At 37.2% G+C, this 26,308-nt stretch overlaps 1 protein-coding gene across 2 annotated transcripts in view; it reads right to left on the bottom strand.

Moving 5' to 3' along the window:
* Positions 1-26,308, bottom strand: part of PLXDC2 (plexin domain containing 2) — a 254,784-nt gene that overhangs the window by 104,124 nt on the left and 124,352 nt on the right. For both annotated transcript variants that reach the window (XM_057432784.1, XM_057432785.1), the window contains 2 exons: positions 16,918-17,064; positions 13,344-13,413 (listed from right to left, as the gene is read on the bottom strand). In XM_057432784.1, the coding sequence (XP_057288767.1) occupies positions 13,344-13,413; positions 16,918-17,064 (217 nt within the window). The remainder of the gene's footprint in view (positions 1-13,343; positions 13,414-16,917; positions 17,065-26,308) is intronic.

The following is a 26,308-nucleotide window of genomic DNA, read 5'->3' as shown; positions in this document are numbered from 1 at the left end:
AGCAAGAAGAAAGTTATATTTATTTTTTTTTAATAATGCTGCTGGTAACATGTAAAGCTAAGTGACTAAATAGCCTCTTCCTAATGTAAGGCTGTGCCGCAAGTAGGATAGCTCCAGTCTGTTTTGTTACTGCCTTCTTTCGGTTCTCACAGAATATTTCCTGCTTTCTCATCAGTGAGGACTGGCAGTAGGTCACTGTGGGATGATCTGGAACTGTTTTAGGATGCAATTTACTTTGTTAATTATATTTCTTCAGCAATAATTTTAGTGCTCGCTTTTAAATCCTTCATTGATTTTAATTAAGCCTGCGTAAGCTTCCAAACTATTCTTTTAGACAGCAAGCTACTTACAGTGCAACAACCAGAAACTCCAAACTTACTAATGCAGCTGGAAAACAAACCCAATGTCACTTGCTAAAATTGCTTTGGACATACTGCCAGTGACCCAACAAATTAGTAAGCTAGAAGCAAAATAAAGGGGTAAGAAATAAGCTACTCTTCCAAGATATTACAAGTTGCAAAACAGGACATTGTTTCAAGGATTTACATTTCTCAGTTACTTACCATTTTTTTACAATAAGTTTTTTCTTTAAATGAAGGTTCTTCAGGCTTTTTTCTTTTTTTTTTTTTTTTAAATCAGGCCTTTATAAGCACATCTATACCAGGTATCACTGCATCATGTTGGACTACACTAAAACTAATGCAATGCAGAGAGAGGCATTAGATTAAGTTACAAAGGTAATATACCATAAATGCTTAACCATTGTACTAACATTGCACTAGCTTAAACACTTCGTGATACACCACCATAACAGCTGTGGAAGTACTGTTTAAGGTATTAAACTGCACAACATAGCAATGGAAAAAGACACCTTCAGTGCTGGAACAAAAATTATTAACGGGATAGGACTGTCACCTAATCACAGCTTTAAAAACACCATTTAGTTGGATTGACATACTAGTTTATGAGTTCTTCCAAATACAGTACTTCTAATACCTTTTCCTGACAGAACTAAAGGCACTTTATCAATACATGCCCAGAAACCTTGCCCATATTACTATCTTCTTATACCTGATACTACCCACATAAGTGGAATAAAAACCCCACAGACTTTGACACTTTACCTTTTGACTGTTGCACTTCTACAGCTTGTAAGCATAAAGTATTTCAGAGAGGAGCAGCAGTGAGGATCAGTGCTACCTGCCATGGCAGAACAAAGCAGCTGTCTTGAACTGGAGAGTTGCCCTGATATGAAATATAGGCAACTAGGAAAACATCCTATGGCAACACAAAGAGCTTTACAGACCATTTTAATAGCAGTAAGATCAGGATATAATTTCTGTGATCAGTGATTTTAACAGTCATGTCTTATGTAAGCCAAGTGATGAGTCAATGCAGGTGTCTGTAGATTTCAGCAGAAAATAAGGAATATTATGAATTCCATAAGTATTTTATGAATAAAAGCATAAATTTGTGACAGCTATGGATAATAGCATGGGAAGTAGAGGAAGACCTCAGTTTCCTTGGCTATTATGAGTAATTAGCAATGGGACATAGTGCTGTGGCACCAGAGAGCAGTAGTATCACATAATGTACAAGATCTGACATCCAGAATTTTAATTCTGCAGTTATGGCAGCCTGATTTGGCCTAAAACAAGTTCCCTGAAAGATGAAAGGGAAGAGCTTTCACTAAGATGCACATCGGAACCAAGCCTCTGGAAAGATTTTAAGACCCCTTTGAATTTAAATTGCTATTGTCAGGAGTTCAACACATTAAATCAACCAACCAAAGAAAAAAAAGCCACTACCTTACATAAGAGGACAGAGCTTTTGTCAAAGTTAGAAATAAACAAAGGACAACTCTTATTTATATTTGGCCAGAATTCAAACCAGTAAGACCCCACCTCCTATTACAAATGCTGCAACATACACTAGTCCTTATGATTAATAATTAATACTAACTCTGAGCTGAATTTACAACACATTTCCCAGCATGCTTGGTCTCTAAATACTTTATGCTTTGAAAGATTTTAATTTTTTTAAAATGTTTGTAACCAACTGCCAGTGTATTTTTTTTTTTGACTGTATGAAAGAGGTCTATTTTATAAATACTACAAAAATTTATAAATACTGCAATTAATAATTAGTAATTAATAACTAATTTTATAAATACTCTGAAAGTATTATTTTATAAATCTTAGAAACTTCGTGGACTGAGAACATTTCACCAGAGCCAGGACTTCCCCAAAAATACATAATTTTTATGTACTGCCTTACAGCAACAGAAGGCCTATTTCCCACTCTTTACCAGGAATTTCCTCTCTCAATTAGAAACTAATGTATCACCCATTGTGCTCATCTCCTTCTGATTCCCTGGTTTTGGTTTGGAAATAATTTTTGTTTTTCTCGGTAAATGGCTTTTCAACTGGGGTTTGCGGAGCTCAATTATTTAGTCTTTTATGTTAAGAATAGGAGCTAAAATTGCGTCAGAAAGTAGAAAAGAAAATAAAATCACATAAAATTTTATAAGACTGGACATATACGGTAGCTTTTACAAATTCAATTGGTAAAAAGGCAGAAATTGATTGTAGTTTATTTTTTAACTTATACACACGTAGCAAACAAAACCTGTATTTTGTAGGAGGTGCGGAAAATAAAGACTTGTCATATTAAAAATCTTTATTATACTGTAAAAGCACAATATTATGCAAACTTTGCAATGCTGCTATAAAAGCAGAACATAAAATATATGCCTACTATAAAATTCTACAATAAAAAGTGATGAATCCATCTTAGACATAGACTATACCTAACAACTTCCTGATGTTCAGTGAAGCAGTTGCTGTCTATCCTGAAGGCTCTCTGTACTAACAGGTAGACATTTATTATTGTCTGATCTGCAAAATTATTTAAGTGCTTGTTTATCATGACATGTGGGCAAACGCTTTGGCTAGTTACCTGTTATTCTATGAAACAGAACCTTACAGACAAACACAAATGTGACCACTTTAAGTCCTGTTACCACCTCAGCACAACTACTGCCCATTAGCCTCACAGCCAAAGTTAGCAAATGCCTTTCTATATGAAGGTCAGAGTAAACTCATGACATATGGATTTTTTTTCTAAAGCTCAGCATTCTCTTTGCCCTAAGTGTTTCCAATCCAATTTCTAAAAATAAAGCATAAAGGCATGAGTAGTAGGGGTTGTAACAGTTCACTGATGGAAAGAAGACAAAAGTTTCAGTGGAAGGCTGACAGAAGGACTACCCCCATACAGAAATGGGAGAGGTAGTTCCAGGAGGGACACTTGACAGGACAGGCAAAGAAAGCTTTACAGGGAGAAAATGTTTTAACAGCTGTATGGTGATATAAGACATCAGAAACAGAGGAGGTAAATAGAAGGCAGCTGTGTGAGCTGACATTTGCCAGTCAACAGCCAGATCTCTACAGTCCTTGCAGGGAGAATTACCCACTGATAATAAGTGCAATCCCCTGTAACAGACACAGGGTAGTCTGAGTCACTAATTCTGGCTAGAATTACTGTGTTTCACTGATTGATATCACCTTTGCCATTCAACAGATGTTGCCTATAGGGCAATTTTTGTTATCAAGGAGCTCTTATCAATGAGCTCTCTTCTGATGGCTGCTGTGCTGAAGGGTCCAGAGCAGCAGGAACCACCAGAAAAACCTTACTGAGATTTCTGGCAGGTTCCAAGAAGATGCTCCGCTGAGTACATCAATACTCCAGAGAGCCAGGCAAACTTAACTCCACTTCCACCCATCCACTGGTTTTGAAAGTTTAAGAAAGTACATACATGAGATGCCAGGAAAATGAATGTGAACATAATTGTCTTCTGAGGACTGGAAATCTCCAGATAATTTTTCAATAACAAAGGCTTATTCCAGGCTGCAAATTCACAACCATCTTCACCCTTAGCAATCTTGAATCCTAACCCTGTGGATCCTTCTCTTCCCGTAGCACCACCAGTTAAATGGACATATTTCCCTCCTGCTCAGAAGTATTGCTCTGCATGCCAACAAAAAAAGATGAAGTACACACATTGCAACATCAGGCTTTATTCCTTTCCCAAAAGGATACTCTCTCCTCTTTCATTGATCTTCTTTCCCTGAAGTACTACAAAATGCAATACAAATTATATTAGAATTCTTTGCACTTTGGTACTTACTTTTCATAATACCCCTTCCGATGTATTGAAAACAGAACAATTAAACATGAATAGTGTAATCCCGTATACACACACTCAATGTCCAAAAGGAAATTCAAATGTGTTATCTATGTGCAGAACTTAAACTTTTAAGTAGCTAACCAGCTAGCTAGCCAACCTAAGATAGTTTTTGTTTCTGATCCTTTCCTACAAGCTATATGCACACTTACAAAGAGTTTGATGCTGGAATAAGTGTGATTTTTTTTCTTGTAACAATAAAAGATGACTTTGAATCATTTATCCTGACTGGTCAGGGTTTAGAAACCATGCTCAGGTACCTCACAGCTGCTTATCAGCACAGGTTATAATAACATCAGGTTTTGGTGGAAAATTTATTTCAGTGCCTTCAATGCCTCTGATTTTATCTTGGGTCAATAGCGGTAAAACAGCAATCTTGACAAAAAGCTGTGTGTCTCTTAGATGACCTCTCTCTTTAATAAGTACGAATATTTTTAAGCATACAATCTGACCTTAGGAGGTAACAATCGTACAAAGAGTTCTTGATCCCAGTTTCAGAAGATTAGCAACTTTGATTCAATCACAGTGGGATTTCGTAGAACACCAGATCGGAAAGGACTTCAAGGATCATCTGCTCCAACCTTTCCTGGCAAAGCACGACCTAGACTAGGTGTCCCAGCACCTTGTTCAGCCAAAACTTAAAAGTCTCCAGTGTTGGGGAGTCCACCACTTCCCTGGGGAAATTATTACAATGTCTGGCTGGCGTCATTGTGAAAAATTTTCGTCTTGTGTCCAATCAGAATCTCCCCAGAAATAACTTGTGCCCATTACCCCTCATCTTTTCCATGTGACTCCTTGTAAAAAGGGAGTCTCCATCTTGTATCCATCCTTCAAAAAGAACATGATGACAAGGTCCTCCCCTGAGCCTTCTTTTCTGAAGGCTGAACAAATCCAACTCTCTCAGCTTTTCCTCGTGGGAAGGAAAAAGCTTCCTAGTCCTTTGATCATCTTTGTGACCCTTCTCTGCATATGTCTATATCTTTTTTTGCATAGCAGGGACCAAAACTGAACACAGTATTCCAGGTGTGGCTTGTCAAGTGCTAAGTAGAGTGGGATATGGATATCTTTACCTCTGCTGGTGATGCCCTTGTTGATGTAACCCAGCATCTTGGTGGCTTTCTTTGCCACAGCAGCACACTGTTCACTCATATTGAGCTTGCTGTCCACCAGGCCCCCCAGGGCCCCTTTCCCTGCTCCCCAGCTGGGCAGATCCCAGCCTCTGCTGCACACTTGGATTGTGTTTTACAAGCTTAATATTGAGGTGCCTTTTTGTTTCTTTGTTACTCCTTCCGTTATTAACAGTGGTAGAAATGCTCAGGCAGCATCACCACCATAAAAAATATTTCAAATAATTCCTTTGTCCACTGTTCGGGAATGTTCCTCTACTGAAGAATGATTTGTCAAATTGTCTCACAAGATTTTAAAAGAGTCCTTATAAATTCAAATGCTTGCTACAACTTCAGCAGGGCTGGCTATGTGTGTCCAAATTCCCATCCTCAGATAAATGTCAGAAACTCACTACAGGACAACTAGGAGTCATTGCCTCAAGTGTTTCTGGAATAGTCTGCTGCCCTGCTGAAATTTGTCAGTGCTTTGGGTCTGTTGCTTGCTGTGGAAGTGTCTGACAGGCTGTCTAGTTTCCAGATTTCTGAGCAGTAAGCAAAAGGAATGAGATAATACATGGATTAGTTCTTAAAGACCCATTCCTACTCTGCTTCAAAACCTTTTGCACATTTTTGTTGGCTCCTACTGCTGTTCTCCCCATACACACTCATCAGCCCTCTAATATCCTTGGTTATATTTGGCCAATACATGCTGTCTTTGGCATTCCAGGTTGTTTGAAACATCCAAAGCATTTTATTTTCAGTGCTACGATTTGACTGCCTAAAAGATGCCATTTTAGCTATCTTTTAATTGGTTTAGCAGTTACAAGCTGAATTTTCAATTAATTTTCTTCTCTGTAGCATCTTTGAATTCCAGTTTCTCCTGACTTCCCATATTTGTGCATTTACTGTTACACAGGGGTAGCTGAACATTTCTGGAGCCACTTTCATGCTAGCTGGTAAAATGCCTCAATAGTCAACTCAGCTTTATAAACCTAAAAATGTAAACATCTATATATGAGCTGACCACACCAGACCCTTTGTAGCTCTCTCTCTCTCTCTCTATATATATATATATATAAATTGATACATAGACAGAATTAGACACAGGATGCCATTCATCCAACTTAAAGGTCTGCCTTCAATGTTCACAGACTTGCTATGTTCATTACATGTCTGTTGACTGGATATGAACTTAGGCTGACAAACACAGATCTAGCTGTTGGCACAGCTAGATAAATTTTACTCTTCGTATATAACCTGTTTGTTTTACTTCTAAGATTTCCTGCAGGCTATGCTCATGCCTGTAGTTCATAGCAGAGTTATTTCAGACTGCACTTTCATTGAATAGTGTCTCTCCCAGCACTACCGATGATCAACCCATTGTGAATTAGCTATGCTTTCACAGAGCAATAACCATGTCACTCAGTCCCCTTTGCTTTGCTTCAAATACTAACATCCTCTTTCTATGTTACTTTTTATTTCTCACTTCCTGATAACATATGTTTTATAAGTTATGCTTATAAGGATGTGTCTTTTATATTGAATTTTTCATGTGATATCCAGGCAATTATGGACATGTTCAGAGGTTGCTGGAGTAGATAATGATCTTTGCCTACTAGAAGTTACCAGGTGGTTGTTGTTCAATTTACAGTCTATACTCCTGCAATTCTGTGGTTTTCCTAGTGTAACTTACCTACTATTAAGCATGCTGATTTTAATATTTTTCCACATGGAAGCCTGTTACAATTATTTGTTTTGTATTCTTCTATTATTTATCTAGTATTCTTGTTTAAAATTTCACATATCTTCAGAAATACACTTATTTCCAATATAATAACCTGCATGATAGAGAATATAGAGCACCAAAGAAATGCAACACTGAAGTTTCACCTTTTCACTCACACCTTTCTTTTTCTTTCGCCACTCTGTGCTCCTCAATACCAGTACAACAGCTTCCCCACTGGAAGCTACTGCAAACATTGCCAGTGTATTAAATGGCTACTACTTATCCTAACAGCAGTGACCTCCAGCTTGATTTCTCTCTCCATCTGTTTCTTCTGAAGTTTTTTCCTCTAAATTTTCTGGGACAATACAATCTCCTTGCTACAATCCAGTACTCCTTGTCAGTTGAAACCACATCCAGCTATACTCTTACCTTTTCCGTGTAGAAGCTCTTCCAGCTCATTTACCTCAGAGGGCCCCTGGCTCCTTAACAGAACACTGCAACTCCAGCAGGAAACCTCCTCTTCTCACTCATCCTGTCCCCTAATGGTCAGCATCTTCTCATTCTGGTACAGTTCATCTAGTAGCATTAATCTCTGTAAAAACCTAACTCAGACTTCCACCGAGATGCCTACAATCTGGGTGAGTCCAGCATGGGTTAAGCAAATTTTCAGCTCCTGCCTTCAATCCCATTCATTTAGGTTCCACATTTTGCACAGATCAAAATTTTCTGTTGTCAGTCCCATACATTAACATGATAACCAGATTTACCTTTGAGGCATTAACGGGCTTGGGGTTTTGTATTATTCTTCTTTACATGTCCCCTGTCTGCTAGATTCCCAACAAATATTAATAATAGATTATATATATACTTCAGCTGCCCAAGATGCCAACCTCAAAAGCAATTATGTCTTCATACAATGAAAGCTCTTTGCTACACTTAGATGGTACAGTTATCCCTGAAAACTCTATCAGTGTACTCAATGTTAGCTACAGCAGCTATCACAGTAGGCAGACAATATAGGAAAGATAACTACAGTATTGACAGTAATAACTGAATTTTCCTTATGATGTAATAATACATTATTTTTCTATCAATTCTAGATACAAATAATGCCTCAATCTCAACTGCCAAGGAATTAATTCAGGAAGATTGCATAGGCTTGTTTAAACCAGCATGAAGATGACAAAGTTATAATAAAAAAAAATGTAGTGATAAGAATGTTGCTGAACTGATCCTAGTTCAAAAAGCAGCACAAATTACTACATCAAAATAGGGTAAACACTACCTATAAAAATATGACTGCTATTGAAATAGACAAATTTACCTTCAAAAAGTCAAATGACATGTTAAAAAAAGAAAAAGAAAGACTTGAAGATACCTTGAAGGATTCCCTAATAAAATATCCGAAGTGTACCCATGCCAAGTTGTCTGCACTGTCCAGTAAAATCTGGCAGACGTAAGGTATTCTCTTATAAACAACTGCTTAACTATTTCCTTGACAGAATTCCAGAGAAAAGTTCCATGACCATATATTGTTTTCCCAGTATATGATAATACAGAACTATTTTTTTATTTGCTGTTTCCCTTGCTGCTTCCAAATATCTATAGATAAATGTGAAAATAAAAAATGTTTTATGTTACTCAGCAGTTTGGTTCTATTGAATGTTCTTGATTTACAGGTTTATACAACAATACTCTGTTATTCCATAGATAGTACAGAGACTAAAACTGCTTTAAGACCCCTCATGAACTCTGATGATTTGAACTATCAGGATAAACTCCCAAATTGAAAATTAAAACCTTTTTTAATCCCTGTGCTGGTTTTGGCTAAAATAAGAGTTAATTTTCTTCATAGGAGCTAGTATGGGGCTATGTTTTGGAACACCACCATTGATAAATTCAGGAATGTTTTTATTGATAATACAGGAATGTTTTCATTATTGCTGAGCAGCGCTCACACAGTCAAGGCCTTTTCTGCTCCTTACCCTACCCCACCCCACCACCAAGGGGGTGCACAAGAAACTGGGAGGAGATATATACAGGGCAGCTAACTCCAACTGACCCAAGGGATATTCCATACTATCTAATGTCACACTCAGCGTGTAAAGCTGGGGGATGAAGAAGGGGATGTTCGGAATGATGATGCCTTTCAAAGTAACTATTATGTGTGATGGATTCCTGCTTTCCTGGAGATGACTGAAGAGCTGTCTGCCCATGGGAAGCGGTGAATTAATTCCTTGTTTTGCTTTGCTTGTGTGCACAGCTTTTGCTTTATCTATTAAACTGTCTTCATCTGAACCCAAGAGTTCTCTCACTTTTCCGATTCCCTCCTCTATCCCACTGGCTGGGGTTAAACCACAACAATCCCAGGCAACAAATATAAAGTTCAATGAAAATCAATAATAATCTGGGTTAGCTACCACCCTCCTCTGCAATGCTGCTACAACCATACCAATACCATAGAGAAATGTAACAATGAAAGATGCCATACAAGGAAAAATATTGCTAAATAATTTACAGTATCTGATACAAAGCTACACTAGGAAACATAGACCAATAAGCAAAAAAATAAGCCACAGAAAATAAACAAGAGGAATTTACTGCCATGAGCATAGAAAATTAATACAACCAAGTATGAAGCATTGCTGCATGTTAAGTAGGATGCAGGACCACAGAACTTCCAGGTCTCCTGTGAGAAGGGCTGTGTTAATGCCTGGAGAGCTGAAGCACAGAGGAGGTTTTCCCACCTCCACAGCCACAGGGATGTCAATGACTGGCAACAAAGAGATTTCATGTACTTAGCTCCCTGACATTCACAACATGACTCACTAATTAGTGGCTTATTACAGAAATAACCACACTTCCGGCCTGTGGAGCACCAACTTTAGAAAGTTTCCTGGAAAACAAAACTCAGCTTCTTACGTTATCTACTATTATTAAGGCTTTGATTGCTCTTCAGAGGTTGCTTAAAAAAATGCTCCCTATAGGAACGTGGGGAGATGGATGTTCATACCACAAAGAACCATAAATTAAAACATTTCTATGTTAATCCTACTATAAGATCTCTTATATACTAGTTATGAATTCAATAGCCTTATCAAATACAAGCTAAGAACAACAGTGAATGAAGACCTCGAACTAGTTATTTTAACTCCTTGTCCTTCCTTTCCTAATCCACCATCAGATCATCAAAACCATTTGGAACAGAAAACAAATATTAGCCAAAGAGAGGAAAAGAAAAGAAGAAAAAAAAAAAAGAAGTTGAGTTTTACACAACAGCAATTTCAAAGTCATCTTAACTAACTTGGAAACCCTACTGTGCCACAATGCACCCTCCATGAAGAATGGTAGAAACCATTTTGGTAGACATTTTTATTGTGACAGGGATTTAATGTGCCATTGTCCTCAACTTTCCTTTCAACAAGGTTATTTGACTTATGATTCAGAAGTAAAAACAGTTTGTAGTGCTGTCATTAGCAAAATTAATCATATACTGCTCTCCAGGAAGTGGACATCTGTCATGTGGGACACCTGTACACATTAACTCTCTCATGCTTTGGATCTCATAACCACCTCTGGAAGTAGTCCAGATCTATAATAATAGTAATACCATTGAAGACCTTGATTACTAAGGAATAATAGAGCATACAATATAAAGGGCACATGGAACCTCTTTTCATCCTTTGTTGCCAGGCTATAAGCCACATTGTATATATTAGGTTTGTGTAGCAAGGTTTTGGTAGCAAGGGGGAATCGTTATTACTAGGTTTGTCTTGAGGAGCAACTGCTACACATACTGTAGCCCTGCATCACGGGACACTGACTGCTGATGGGAAGTAGAGAATAAAATATTTTGCTTTGTTAAAGTGCCTTTATCTTGATCCATGAGGGTTTTGTTTTCCATCTTATTTTTGCTATCTCTGTCCAGCTGAGGAGGAGAGTGATAAAGCAGCTTGGTGGGCACCTGACATCCAGCCAAGGTCACTGTACAGCCAATGACTTGTGACAAAGTTTTCAAATATAGCCAGAGCAAAACATTTGTCAGAGAGCTAGGACAGAAATAGATCAATCTTTTCCCTCTAAATGGGTTTAGGAATAAAAATTGTAGAAAAGGTTTTATCCTGTCCTTGATCGACAGGATAACTTACAGTTACTGGGCTTTATCATGATAAAATTTTTCAAAGCTATTACTGACCAGATCTTACTTTTTCATGCCTAATTTTGAGGCTGAAAATCATGGAAGTGTCATATAAAGACAAAAGTATCCCTGTGATAATGTCAGTGGCCCTGAGTAAAAGGACTGATGTTAAAGTCCTATTTAGCTCAACAACAATTCACAGATTATTCACAGCATGATTTTATTTAGTAGAAATGGAGCAAAAAGAAAAGCAGAATCATCGTGTGCTTTAACAGCAAGAGCGCTGTAGAGCTGCATCTATTCTTCTATGCTTACATGCTTTAAAAAGTAAATTAAATAAACAAAAAGCAACAACCCAAACAAAACAAAACCCCAAACCACCCAAATTTCCCAAATGCTCTACACCAAGAGGAAAAGTAAAAAGTTTCCCTCACAACGTATTACTACAAAGTTCTCCTTGGGAGCTTATCTTTACTCCCAAGACTTTGGGGGCAGATGGGGGGACTGATGATTGCAGCATACTAGTGACAGCGGTGGTAAAAATCCATTAAAAGGGAAGGCCCAGCAGAGTGACCAGACATGAAAAATTAATTGGAGGAAGAGTGAACCTTATAAATTTTTAAGGAACCAAGTTCACTCATGAGAATAAGGGCATATTTCCAGAATGATCACTGTCTCCACTACTACTATTTTAGCTGTGCAGGATGCATCCCAACCCATTTTTCCATGCTACACAGATCACGTACTTTTTTTGGCACTGGAACAAACGCAACTCCTCTACTAGAAAAATACAGATCTAGGCATTGATCATCAAGCACCAAAATGAAACTAAAACCAAAGCAGAATGGAAATCAGACAAGTCTCAATCAGTAGTTCATGGCTCATCTGATCTAAATCAGCATCAAAATGTCACTGCTGATCAAGAAGAGAAAACCCTGGTACTGAAGTCACCCATAAGTCTGCATATTTTTTTATCATTCTGACTGCAAATCAACCATTTAATAACACCCTTTATTCAGCTGTTCCCATCTCTTATACTCTTCCACTTTTATAGTAAAATGAGGATTCAAACATAGAGAAATCTTTGTTCCAGCTCCTACTCTTGTTGAGACAGTAGCTGCAATTCTTCCCTAATCTTTAAGTGACACCATCCCCATTCAGAACTCCAGTGGGACATAGGCATCCCCTACTTCTGGCCAGATGGCCACCCATAGCATGAAGAGAAATCTTGATTAGGGTAGGATTTGTCCTGGTGCTGGTGGCCCCTATCTCTGTCTACTTGGCCTGTCTCAACTCTAAGGAAGAGCACCACCAGCCAGAGTCCATGAACTTGCTGGACACATTCAAGGATGAGGGGATGTTATGGGGTGTATGCCCTGTGATACTGCCCTCTCCCTCCCTGTTCTCATTTTTTGATCATCACTCCTCCTCCTTTTTCTTATTTGTTGTCTTCCATATATTTCATTTTTCTCTGATCTCCTCTTTGTCTTTCAAGGAGGTGGAGTGGGAGGTAAGCTGTTCCTAGCACAGGAGATCAATGTGAGCAGGAGTGGGAGGGAAAACCTAACCACGAGCCATCAGTGATTCCCAGAACTATAGGACTAAGAGCTTAAGATGTACCATACCTCCCATCTTACCCCACAGACGGGGGAGAGGAATGCCATCATACTTTTAGACACTGTACCACACCAAGGCAGTACACTAAAATGGGTTTGCTTACTAGGTGACAAGTTATGTACTTCTAGCAGCACTTCTTATGTTTGGATAATAAATGCCCGGACCTCATGCAGGCAAAAACTGTTTCCCTCCTTGTTTTGGCACCAGCAATACCTCTGAAAATGCAACTTCTCCAGACAAGCACAAAAGATTTCTGGGGGGAATATCTAAACAGAAAATGTTTAAAAGTAAACAGTTTTACGATGAGAGAGTTTTAGAACAGTCCAACTTCAGCACTTGGAGGTTTTTCATCATATTGATATTTTGTATGTTTCCTTTTGTGGAAAGCAAAATTTCCTAAACAAATGCTGCAGTTTGTCTCTTGACATATACAGGTGTTATAAAAGGTATTTTAAATAGGTGTAAGAAACTCTTCTTGTATTACTCAAAGTAAGTGGTTAGAAAGCTACTTACCCCCAGTTGCCACAGTAATTTCACGGAGAAAATGGCCATAAAATGGAAAATCGAAGGACAGATTCACTCTCTGAAAGAAACAGCACCAGAAAATAATATCGATATTGTGCAGACAGGCAAGAGAAAACAAAAAAAAAATTCCACTTCGAATATCTGTTTCAAGGCTTTTTATTTTTCACTGGAGCCTTGCTAATCTTAATTTGGAATTGCCAATAGGTAACTGGAAACAATTCTGTGTAGCACTTAAACACCTGAAAGCAGTGACTCTTCATAACTGAAGACTTCAGAAGATAAAATACATCAGCAGGCATTATAACACTTTCATAAGAATAAAACTACTAAAGATTTGTAGAGTTTTTCCTTGAAAGAGTGTTGCTTTGACCTCTTAAAAGGAGACATCAATATTTCAGCCTTACCAATACCTAAGTTTTACAAGATGCCCATTCCCTTTGCTGTGGGTTGTTTGCTCCTTTGCCACATGCTCTGTCAGATTCAAGCGCTCTTCCTGACATCCTGTTGCTACCTGGGTGCTTATCTGATGAAGGCTGGTTACTGGAGACCAATCCATCCATCGAACCCACATGACACCAGTTCCTAAACCTCTCTATACTGCTTATTAGGACCTGAAATTATTTATAAAGAAATATTCAATGGAAAATTAACAAACTTTACCTATGGTGTTTACTGAAAAATAAAAAAAGACTTTTTTTTTTTTTCTTTTTCTCCCCAGTCAGCCTACAGGTGACTATTCTCTAGTAGCTGAACTCACAGCAGAGAACTGTAATTTGGAGAACAGACTCTTCTCCTCACCTAAGCTTACCATAAACCACCATTCAAATTCAAACTAATTTTCCCTCTCCATATGCAGCTCTCTCCCACTTATTCCACTCCTTTCCCACAGCTTACTGATTACTGTGGCCACCAGTAGCTATCACCTGGTGTACTATTTGGCTAAACTCTGAAGAAATCTGTAGTTATGACAGAAAGGAGTTCTGAAATTGCTGTAAGGTCTTTTCACGGTTTAAATGTTATATCCGATAAACAAAAATCATTTCCAGAATGGCCTGAAACCCAAATAGGAAGACGGCATGCAGCCCATTATTATTATTTGTTATTTAGGAGGAGTTACTACATTGAAAATTGGTGTGAAGATGGGTTGTTGCCAATTGTCCCGCAACCCTAACCTTTGATGTCTCCTTTTAAGAAAGAGTAGCAGTCTGTACATTCAATAAAGGCACTTTTTCCTTTTTTTTCCCTACCATTATTTCTATCCTGGGTTTAACATTTTCAGATTATATATGATATTTCTTTGCTCAGGAAGAATTGTATTTACAACCACTAGAAACATTTAAAGAATTATTTAGCATGAAATTAACAGCTGAAGATTTACAGCAACTTTAAATTAGATTTGCTTTCCACTTAAGTGGAAGACAGAATTTTGACAGGATTTATTAACACTTTTTTTGTTTTTAATTAGAATACAAAATCCATTTGCATTGTGTTAATTGGACTGAGTAGGGTTATAATGACTTATATAAACATCAACTGAATATTTCTAATTAGATTTGCTTTCCACTTAAGTGGAAGACAGAATTTTGACAGGATTTATTAACACTTTTTTTGTTTTTAATTAGAATACAAAATCCATTTGCATTGTGTTAATTGGACTGAGTAGGGTTATAATGACCTTTTCTGTATATATATAAACATGGATATACAACTGAATATTTCTAATCAAAATGGCAATGCATATGTGTCTGGAGGAACATAAAACTAATTTCTGAAAAAGAGGTCTTTAAACCAGTAGGTAGATATGGCTGCAGCCACTTGAGTTCACAGTCCAGGGTACCTGGCTAAGGATGAAAAGAGATGGACACCAGTGTGTTAAACTGGGACCACAGCCTTCTCCACTACAGCTGTCAGAAAGGTGGAGTGGGCACTTGATATTCAGCAGAAGTCTTAAACCACTTGTTTTGGGGAGAAACAGCTGAAGTCCTCACGCTGCCAAGATGCCCTCTGCTTTGCTGAATGTCCTCCACACTGATACCATCCCCAGATTGAAAGCATTGGTTCATTTTAAACCTCTGGTTCAATAACTGAAAGTGTCCCCCTTGGAACTGACACTTTTAAGCGTATAATCTCAGGGATCCAACTGGACACAAAAGTGCTTAAAACAAAAGTGTAGAAGGATGTCATCTTTACTAATCATTAAACAGTAGGTTAAAATTTCTCAAAGGAATCTCACTAATGTTTAGGTCCCAATTCTCATGAATTACTTTTATTAGCAAAAGGTGTTTTATCTTATATAGATAATTCTAATACGTTACATTTTTTTACATGTTTCCATTCTCTTCCCTCGATCCCAGATGAAGAAGACAAGGCAGAGAATACAGGTCCTCTTTTAGGTACCCTTGAGGTTTTTTTCTCATTAGAAACAAACTGTCTTGAGAAAATAGATGATACAGTGTTTTATTAAATCTTCAAAGATATATAACTGCCTAACCCTCTGCATTTGCTTAGTCTTTTTGGCTATGAGGAGTATGTTTGATATATTGGACTCTTGGAGTGGATTTATCACTACTCTGTTTTTTTGTATTTGAAGCTAAATACCACAGTATTCCTTCTTTCTGCCTTTCACATTCCTCTGAGCCAGTCACCTAGCTGGTGCCAGGGGGATAACAGATAAACTGAGAGAAAAGATGAATTAAACTTGTCTTTTCTCTCAGCTTTAGAACTGTTAAACACACCTGCCTCTTTAAAAGCTTTTAAATAAGGCATTAACTAGATTTTGTTTTTAGACTGGCAAAACCCAAGGACTTTTTGTTGTAGCTAAGTTGGTGAATGGATGAAGAAAGAACCTCCTGCACCACAATTCCAAGTTGTATTTTTCTCTATTTGATTTGTGCTAATATTGGCTCTTTATGTATGCAGTTTCCAGCCACAGGTGAGAACTGAGAACACATTCTATAAATCATACAGCATTCCACTTAACTTCTAAGCATGTAAGCCCATTATTTTCATACCCATTTTACCAGGCAGCATGATTACAATAGGTTAAAAAAGATCATTATTTGCATTCTGTGATATTTCTTTGTTAATGCCCTGAAACTGCAATCACATCTATCACTTCTGTTACTATCTGACATTCGGATTAATTTCCTCAGTTCTCCCAAAAGAAAAAAAAAAAAAAAGTGCAACAACTCCTACAAAATGGAGTGCAAATACATGCACCCCATGGGAGACAAACTTGAGCAACCTAATCCTGGACCCAGTTCTGTTGCTATTGAAGTCATTGGCATTTCCTCTGACATCAACAATACAACTAGTTTATTGTTTCACAGTTTGTGATCCTTAAGAACAGAGGAGAATTTTAACTATAACTGTAAAGGCATCTCTGAAGGACTGTCACAGTAGGTGCAAAAAGGCAATTTGGAGTCACTGCAATGCTGTGCAGACTTCCACAGTTTGATTAAATTCAAAGATAAAGCTGTGTGAACAATACTTAATAATACTGCTGTTGGTCACTGGTGAAAAATATCTGTCAGTCAAAGAAGAAAAAGGTATAAAAACTTACTGCTGCTTGCCGATGGGTATTGGAAAGGATTCCATGAATCTTTACTTTGTCTTTTTCCATTTGGTCTATATTGACCCACAAATCCCGGCTGGTAGAATCGTATGGGCCATAAGTCCTTGAAGTATAATAATTATGATCTGTATCCTCCTGAAAGGGGGAACAAAACCACAGGAAATATAGATTAGAATGGAAGATGAACCTCAGTTTTCTATAAAACTTACCCTTTAAATACTGAGTCCTGTTGCTCCTGGGAGCAGCAGCAAAGAGTACACTGCAAGTCAACAATGAAGAAAGTACAAATTGTGAATGTGTTGCAGAAGACAGCTCTGCTCCTAACCACAAGCAGCTGGCAAGGCAGTTACCTCATGCAATCATCTTATATTATGATTATAATGTTTACTATCCTCAAATCTCAAATATACAGTTCCTGTAACCACATCAGTGAAATCTATGGCAAAACGTTTGATGGCTTTCAAGGCAAGATGGCCAGCAAATTCCTGTAATAACACCCATGCTCTAACAAAGTGATGAGCAGTACTCAAAGCTAACACCTGAACAAGAAGTTGCATTTTTTAACATTTCTAAATATAACTTACTAGAATACCATTGATAAGAACATCAATAAAAATCCTAATAGCTACAGGCTTACAGTGCTATTTCATTTTAAATCTCCAAAAGATTGTACAGTTTTTACTGTACATTCACTGTACGTTACACTCGGAGAGACAAATAAATGTATATTTGTGGAAGAAAGATTCCTCGTTCTCAGTCTTTAAAATGATGGTAGTTGCTGTCATGCTTACATTACAGCAAATTCAGATGTAAAACACATGAAGCCTACATGTGCCATGGGATATTGTGTTAGTAGCCCATCAAATTCTGCAGCTTGTGGATAGCCAATTCCACAATCAAGCGCATGGTTCAGAAGACAGCCAAAGTCTTGGCAATGTCTGCTTATTTCAATGACAAAGCTGAGACTCCCTCCAACACTCAAAATAGTCTGCATGCTACTCAGCCTCAGTGCAATCAATTTACACGTGAAATCATATATATTTAGCACAGTCAAAAAAGTAAAATTTTGAAATCTTGTTAGGCAAAACTTACTACATATTTAAAAAACTAAGTATAGGAAATTCCAAAATTTCTCTCAATGTCAGTAGCTATAATGGTATATGCCTTGATAAAAGATATTCAAGTCAGTGAAAGGGAAAAAAAGTGCATGGTCAAAGGAGAGAGGTGAAACACATCACAGACTGCTTGTCTTCCTCACTTGCCCCAGGCTGTTGTAACCATGAAATATTGGAAACAACAGAATTGCCAGCTTTCTGCTAAATAGCTCTGAGTAATAATGTAAAAAGTACATGATAGTATTTCTCAGTTCTTTCCTCCCTTCTCTCTCCTTTGTGTCAAAGGAATATAAACAAAGCCTCAATGACAGTTTAAAATTAGAATAAATCTGGAAAATAAACAGTGGCATAAGAAATGGAAAAGGCGGATTTAGGATTACCCCTGGTGATGGAAAGTTCCTCTCGAGCAGCACCTCCACCCAGGAAGCAGCATGGGACTACTCTCACATCACACCATGCTCCCATGCAGATCTGACACCCTGTCCTCATGACCCAGTCCTCAGTACATACAGAGCCCATTCCCACCTACATGGTCCCTGAGCTGAAGATACACTTGGCAAGGACTTATATTTTAGATTAAACTGTTCATGTTCTAGGCTAAATATATTGACCATAAATCCTGTTTCAGCTGGATTTCATCTCAGATTAACACCATTACTGATGCATTTTATTTCAGCTTTTGCAGATATAGTCAGGCTATTTTCTCCTTGACATTTTCTATATTTTTCTGCTATATTTTATATGGCAGGATATACTTGCCAAATAAATCTCAGTGACACTTTACACTTTTGAAGCAACTTCTAACAACTTCAGCAGCTCCAGATTAGTCAAACAAGTAAGCATAATTAAAACTATAGTCAGAAAGATGACAAAAGCCAGCCGCCTTACCAAATTATTTTCTTTAATGATTAACAGAAATAGTTATTACTGCCATGTATACAAAGGAGGTACAGTACATTAAAAGGCTTTGATAACAAAGATAGATTTTCCCAGTCTAATTAATCATTCTGATGGAATTTTCATAGAAATTAGCAGTTACATTTAAGGCATCACAAAGTCTCAAGGAAAGAGCTCCAACAGACAAAAAAGTATTTAAAAAAATAGCTTGTTTCAGGTAAACACGCAATATTTAAAGTATAGCTACAACTGTGCAGAGTTTTTGCATTTCCACCTTTTCATAACTAATAAAGATACTCCAGTTCATTGCTAGTAGCTAAACCCCTACTTCTATAACCGAAAGGGTCTAACACTGAGTTGGTTGCTTTTTAAGAATGCTTTAAATGGTATCTTGATCTGCGCTTAAAGCAAAATCATCATACATCTTGTAAATCAAATATTTAAATATAGTAAATATATAGATAGAGCCTTCAGATCAATATTTGTGTCAGTGTGAGAATTACTCATGTATAAGCAACTACCAAATTCTGTGTAAAAACAGTCTCATTGACTCTTTCGAGTCAAGTTAAATAACCGTAGATGCTTCTGGAAGAACTCCTCTTGCTCTTTGGCAGAGCTTCATAACCTCCATACAGATGTATTTTATGAATGAACCATTAAATAGTTCTCTCTCACATCCTTTTTTTTTTTTTTTTTTTTTTTTTTAATCCTGTCTGTAGATTTACGATATGACTATAAAGAGGAACACAGCTAACCACTAAATTTGTCTTGAGCACCTTGGAAGCTCTTAGTAAGGTTCAGATCTATGCTTGTATTTCAAGTCACTGCCTTCATAATTTTAACATGCATTACCATGGAAATGAAATTGTTGGAGTCTCCCATAAGTTTTGTAGCCTATTACACGTTATATTATATTATATTATTAACGTTGATACCATTTAATGGTATGAACAGATCCCCATGAGTTTTCATTCTGATAGACCTGTTTATGAGCTTTGGTTGATTGCACCTTCTTTGTAATACATTCCATCCTCTACAGGTAATATATGCACTAGAAGATGGAAAAATGCTTCAGAAACTATGCTACATTTGCATGTAAACTACTGAATGAAGAAAATAATTTTAATAGTTGTATGATACAGAGGTATTTATCTATCTGCAGAACTCTCCAAGTATGAAAATAAACAAAATTTTTGGTATCTTTTATGATGTAGAAGCATGCTAGCAAATGAAACAACATGCAGAGAAGGCAGAGAACATACTCATTAGTACTTAAACAATATTTTTCTTTGTTTTCCAGCTATTTTGAGGATATAAGCGTTATTTCCCTGATGTACAGTTCTACCCAAAACTTGCTTATATACAAAGTAGGTAGCACCTCTCTTTCATTGGCAAGTACAACAGTTAAGGATCTTTTCCAGGGTTATTTTGCACTAGCTATGAGGATTACTGTTGGCAACCTTTGTGAGTATAAAGTGAATAGTTATTAGAACTTCTCTCATAACTCTTGCCTTTTGGGGAAATAAGTTATTTTTAACCTGAGGCAATCCTCAGTGCTGAGTTGCTATCTTATTGTATGTTATAAAGAAAATTAATTTCTTACAGTTTTCATGAGGGACATCGTCTGCTGACATCTTGAATATATTCCCATGCTTCTCCAACTATAATGGAATTTTCTCAGGAAAGGTGAATGCATGCACTATTCATCAAAGCTCAGCACGACTGAAGATTAAGCCTTCTTTAAATTCTTGGTGTTCAGTATTTGTCAAATTCAATGACTGAACACCCCTTCTGTACATTACATATACAGATACTCCCAAACACAACATACCCATTTCCCCAATAACTGCTGTCCCTTAACAGATTAAGGCTTCAAATGTGTGAGATGAGCTGCCGCAGCTGAGAGAGTATAAATTAACTGTGTGTGATATTTAACAGTAACAACTACATTATGCCTCTGAAATGCTTTCAAATTATTAACTAGGATTTTAGCTAAAGATGTACATGAAAATAGTGACAAAACAGCCATGAAACAATAAAGTTCCCTCATCATGAAATAACACATCACGATTCAACGATGATGCAGTCACATATGTAAGCATGGGACTTCTCAGGTTCAATCTCTTTCTGTCACATTTTTTCTTTAACAGAAGTAGAAAGGTACAGTAAATACCTAGGAGACTGAGGAAGTTATCAAACAAAATTTAGGTTAAGAGCCTCTGTTGAATCCATCAATATCTTGCTTTTAAATATTGGATCCAATTTGATCCAAACTACAGACATTACCAAACAAAATGTTTTGCTAGTAAAAAAAAACCTAGTTAAAAGCAGCTGGCAACCAGCAGCTCTGCTGTTGCACAATACTATGCTGTAGAAAACATCTTAGTTTCTCTGCAGTTGAAAGAACAGAGAAAGACATTCAGAAAGCCAGTCATAGACTGGCAAGACAGAAAGCAGTTATATTTTGGTAGCTTAAGTTTTGGTTGCCTTACAGTGCAGGGAGATTGTGACATGATCAATGGAAAAAAAAAACAAACCTCCAAACCTCCAAACAAACAAAAAATAAATTAATCAATCATCCAAGGCTCCTTATCTCCAAATATTTGGCATGAGTTATTGTTTTCTATTGCAGCTGGCAATTAGATTGCACTTAATTTGATAACTGTTGTCCCTTTCAATAGTCTACTTCTCAAAGACACATTTTCAGACTTCCACTGAGATAACAACTAAAACTCTGAAGCCATCAAGGATGAGACTTTATAGATGCCCAATTTTGTCACTGTAAATGGTAGTCTAGGATCTGATTTTTAAAAAATGCATTAAAAATCTTTCTAAATATTGTTAAAAATCACAGACTAGGCCTATTTTTAAATTAATGGAAAGTGCTGCAGGTATTTGCCCCCAAAATTAGTACTGAAGAAGTTCATCACCAGATACTAAGTTCAGAAAGTTATCTTTAACTCTGAATATGAGTATTTATGGATGAATAGCCTACAAAATTAAGCAAACAATTGTGCTTCTAAAAGCTGCATTTGTAGAATAAAATGGAAACACTGGAAGGAGAAATCAGGCAGTTATATATCTTTAAAAATAGGCTACTTTTCAGGGAGAAAGCAAAGATAATAATGAAATGTTTATTGGGAAATATAGAAAGAAATGAGTTAGCAATTAAAAGTGTTTCCCTAATGAAGAAGAGCAGTTCCAGCAATTAATTTTGCAGAAGAAAAAGAAAACACCTTTTCTATTAAAATAACGCAGCAACAAGATTTCCCTGCAAGCAGCTTCTCAAAACCATTTTCACTCTTACACAATCTCACGTAATGCTTGTTACTCTTTTATGGTATCCCTGCCTACCCTGTCGGTAAAATACATTCAAAATTGACTTCCGATTTTTTTCAGACTTTTATGAGAAACTTGCTCTTAGATTTCTGAGCATTATGAGTACCCACCAGCTAAAAACAGTACAAGGGGGAGAACAGAAATGGCAACCCATGTACCACTTGAGCTAGCTCTCCATTGCAGCTGATGGAAAGCCTCTTCCAACTAAATCACGTTGCCCCACATGAGAGGGGGCAAAAGAAATGCACAGTCGCATTCTGTTACCAGGGCAGAGAAAGCATGTGTGCATGGTGTTGCAATTGAATTTACCTTTTCTTTAGGCAGGCACTGACTGAGAAAGGAGTGGCAATACATGGGCAGTATCCCCAGTCTAACAGCCATTAGCAGAGGAGATGAGACAGTATAAGAAAAGATCATCTCTCCTGAGATGAGGTCCTAATGGGAAGGTTAAGGTCAAAATGGGGAGATATTTTGCATGCTGCTGCCATAGAAGTGCATTTTAACAGAGTACTGTAATTATAATCATAACATAGCAATGTCATGATGCAATTTTACAGTTTTATAGGAATTGATAACCAAACAACCCTGAGGAATGCTTAATTTGAACTGGCCTCTCAAAATGTGGAAGCTCTAATTTCAGCAGACAAACTACACGTGAACTACCAAATGAAAGTCTTGCAGAGGATATAATTAGTGGATGCTTCTTAGGAAGCCTGATTGTTATGAGTGGTTTGCTGATACTCAGAAGTATGATTTCATTTCATGAGGACTTTGTGTCAAAGATAAACTCTCTGCTGTTCAATTTCTTAACAAAAATATTTGTTCTGTATGAATCTCTACCGAGGAAATATACAATTTGTAAAACTGCCTTTACTGTTTTCACAGTGACAAACCTACAATTTTTTTTTTTTTTTTAATATTTTCCTATTTTTTTTCTTAATATCTTATAAAGTAAGATCTTGGGAAAAAATATATATGGGCATAGCATACATATTGCATATTAACAGTCAGCAGAACCTCACGGACAGCCTGCAAACATTACTGTTGATTACACAAACCTTAGTAAAATAATTCTGAACAGCTAATATATCTAATGAATGAGAGGAACCCAGTCTAACAAGATATTAAATCCTTTGCATGTGCTAGAACTAAAAACTCAATCTTCCACTGTATTCTCTAAGAAGAAGCTATGAGCCCTCCTCAGAGTCCTGAAAGCCTGTGGTGTGTGCAAGTCCTCAAAGTCAGGTTTTCACTAGGGCAAGCATGGAAATAACTTTGCCCAGAATCTCAGATTTACATCTGGAGATTGTTATTGCAATCACTAAATGATGTCATCAACTGCAACGAAACAAAAGCATTTAGCTCACAGCTCTTGCCTTTATGTACACAAAGCTTTACACAGCTCTACAGCAACAGCTCCCAAGTTTTTAAACCACACTTTTCTGAGTACCTGACAGCACCTATAATGGAGAGTCACACATGCTGACAAGACAACAGTCTGGCAGAGAAGGATGCCATAAACCCGTAATTAATTCAAAAAGCCGTTTAGCCTTTCCAGCTTTGCGAAAAGCCAATGTGGAGCCACTGTCTTTTTCATGATATTCAGCTGCTTTTGAAAGAAAGCTTCCCTCCTGGGGACTGCTATAAAACTGTCAGCCTATTTAAGGGTCATTACAGTGGTCTTACAAAGCCTCTTGGACTGTCTTGTCATAAGAGACAAGCTTCAAAAGAGCAAAAGTCTCTGCAATGCCTTACTTAAAAGAAGAAAAATGCCAAATCACTAAGTCACTCAAAACCTAATTACAGTAGGGAAATATTTATTGTGCAGTTTTGTTCCTGATTTGCTGAAGTAGGAGCTTGAGAAATGACATTCTCAAATCCTTCATTAACTCCTCTGTCGTATCCTCTCCACTAAAATACTAGGAACCACTGCAATAAAGTGACCATGAAAGCACTTAGCAGAAATTTGATTTTGATGTAATTATGAAACTGTTTCTCATTTTTTTAGATATGTATAAATGACTAAAATGTTCATAAAACTGAACTGTAACAATTACTGTTTCTAAACCTAAAAAACTAACTGCCAGGCCTGGAGAATAGAGCATCAGTGGTTATGACCCCATGTCCATAACCAGCCCCCATTCTGCAAGGGCTCACAACTCCACATAATGCCATATATAATTATATTTTCATCAAGTTAGCTTTAAATATTTAGTGTTTTAGTCTTGTAAAGGTTCACTTCCTGCATGGAATATAAACAACTACGCATTTCTGTATATACTTTGACATACTTCAAGCCACAGTTGTGCAAATTTTTCCTCCCCTAAGATATGTAAGTTCAGTTTAATATTATTCCTTTTTATTAATCCACGTATTAGAGCAACTTTAAACTCTCTGTAGCCTATTTCCTCCTCTGCTATATATTCAGAAGCTGGGACAGATAAGTCATCCTTGTTTCCCATTCTTTGCCCCTTGTCTATTGGAAGAAATAAGGAGGAAAACAGCAACCAAGACGCAGCAACCCTGAGGCTTCACATGAGGAAGGAAAATGCAAGTCAAAGCAGGATGAAAAACATTACAGAACTGGAGGATTAAGTTAATAGTAAGAGATACAGTTTCTAGTAGATCAAGGCTTTGTGCAGGGCAGTGAAGGAAGCTGCCTCCACACTCACTGATGCGTGCTGCAGTTCCCAAGCAGTTAATAATGTGTCTCAGGGATCTGTCAGGGCTCACAGCTGAGATCAGGGCAATCAGTTGTAAGAACATGTACAACCAATATGAAGTTGATACAGGCAGGAACATCAGTTTATTAATGAGGTAGCTTTTTACCTGTAGGGATAAAGCCTAATTTGAAGTTTTTAAAGGTGTCCTATGTTCACAGCACCAGCCTTTGCCAAAGCCATGATGTTCAGTCCAGCTTGTGCTGTTAAGTATATAACCAGACAGCAGCATGCTTATCACAGAACCTGGGCATCAAAGGACAAACTGCATCACCATGGCTTCACAGGAGAGCATTCAGTTTAAAGAGATTGCAACTGAAACTGCTAGTCTAATTAACCAGAGCACTTTCTAGTTTAGCTTTCACACTTGAATCTTCAGTTACTAAAACACAGGACTGGCAGAAATCTACAATCAATATCCAAAATTTCCAAATTCATGTCTTAGAAAGACAGTGATGATTACAGTGGTCAAACTATTGCCCCCCTTTCTATTGCTTTTCGGAAAGCTTGCTCCTTGCTTTGGAAAAAGTGGGCATTTTATTTTGTTCATAGATTTATTTTCCTATATACATCTGTAACAGGAATGCAGTCAGAACATCCTATACAAGAATACTGAAAATAATGCTCTGTACTGTTCTCAGTCACATCTTTTAAGGACTCTTTATAGCAATGCTACTTTACGTAATCTTGTAGTCATGCACAAAAAGAGAGTTCTCTAGTAAGTGCCATAACTATAAGATGACATATTTAATCGAGATGTGTGATGAGGTACATGTTGGCTAAACAGGCACTTCCAAGTCACTCTGATTAACATCAGTTCCCAGAAAAGCTTTCTGCAGGATCTGCACTCTTCCTCTTTTCAGAAAGGATAATCTGAGCACTTCCCAGTCAGACAAGATCAAGGTGCTAAATAATACCCTTCCTCTGCTGTCTCTGAAAAATGCTACTGCCTTCAAGTTAACCCACTATCCAGCTGACCCACAATTCTCAAATATTTCAATGTTATATGAACACATGATTTTCTTTTTGACAGTTGTTATTTTGTCTTTTTTGCTCTTTAAAAGTAGAGTGATTCAAAGTGGAAAAGTTTCATAAACTTGTTCAGCCTATTTTGCCTTTCAGTAGGACAGCAGAAGATAAAACACAAGACGCTACAGAATTACTTTTGACTTGAAGGGTGCCTTTTCACAATTTCAAGCAAAAAAAAAAAAATGTGATGGCAAACATATATACTCTTCCAAGCACTGAAAAACAGTGAAAGCTAAAGACATGAAGAGTCACTTGTGCTCCAAATAAATCTTTTTTGTG

Source organism: Pezoporus wallicus, unplaced genomic scaffold (genome assembly GCF_028554395.1).
Source record: "Pezoporus wallicus isolate ANWC-B61680 ecotype Strahan unplaced genomic scaffold, APGP_CSIRO_Pwel_v1 scaffold_2584, whole genome shotgun sequence".
In the NCBI taxonomy this organism is placed as follows: domain Eukaryota; kingdom Metazoa; phylum Chordata; class Aves; order Psittaciformes; family Psittacidae; genus Pezoporus; species Pezoporus wallicus.
Note: the sequence above shows the minus strand (reverse complement) of the source record. Positions and strands in the feature narration are given on the sequence as shown.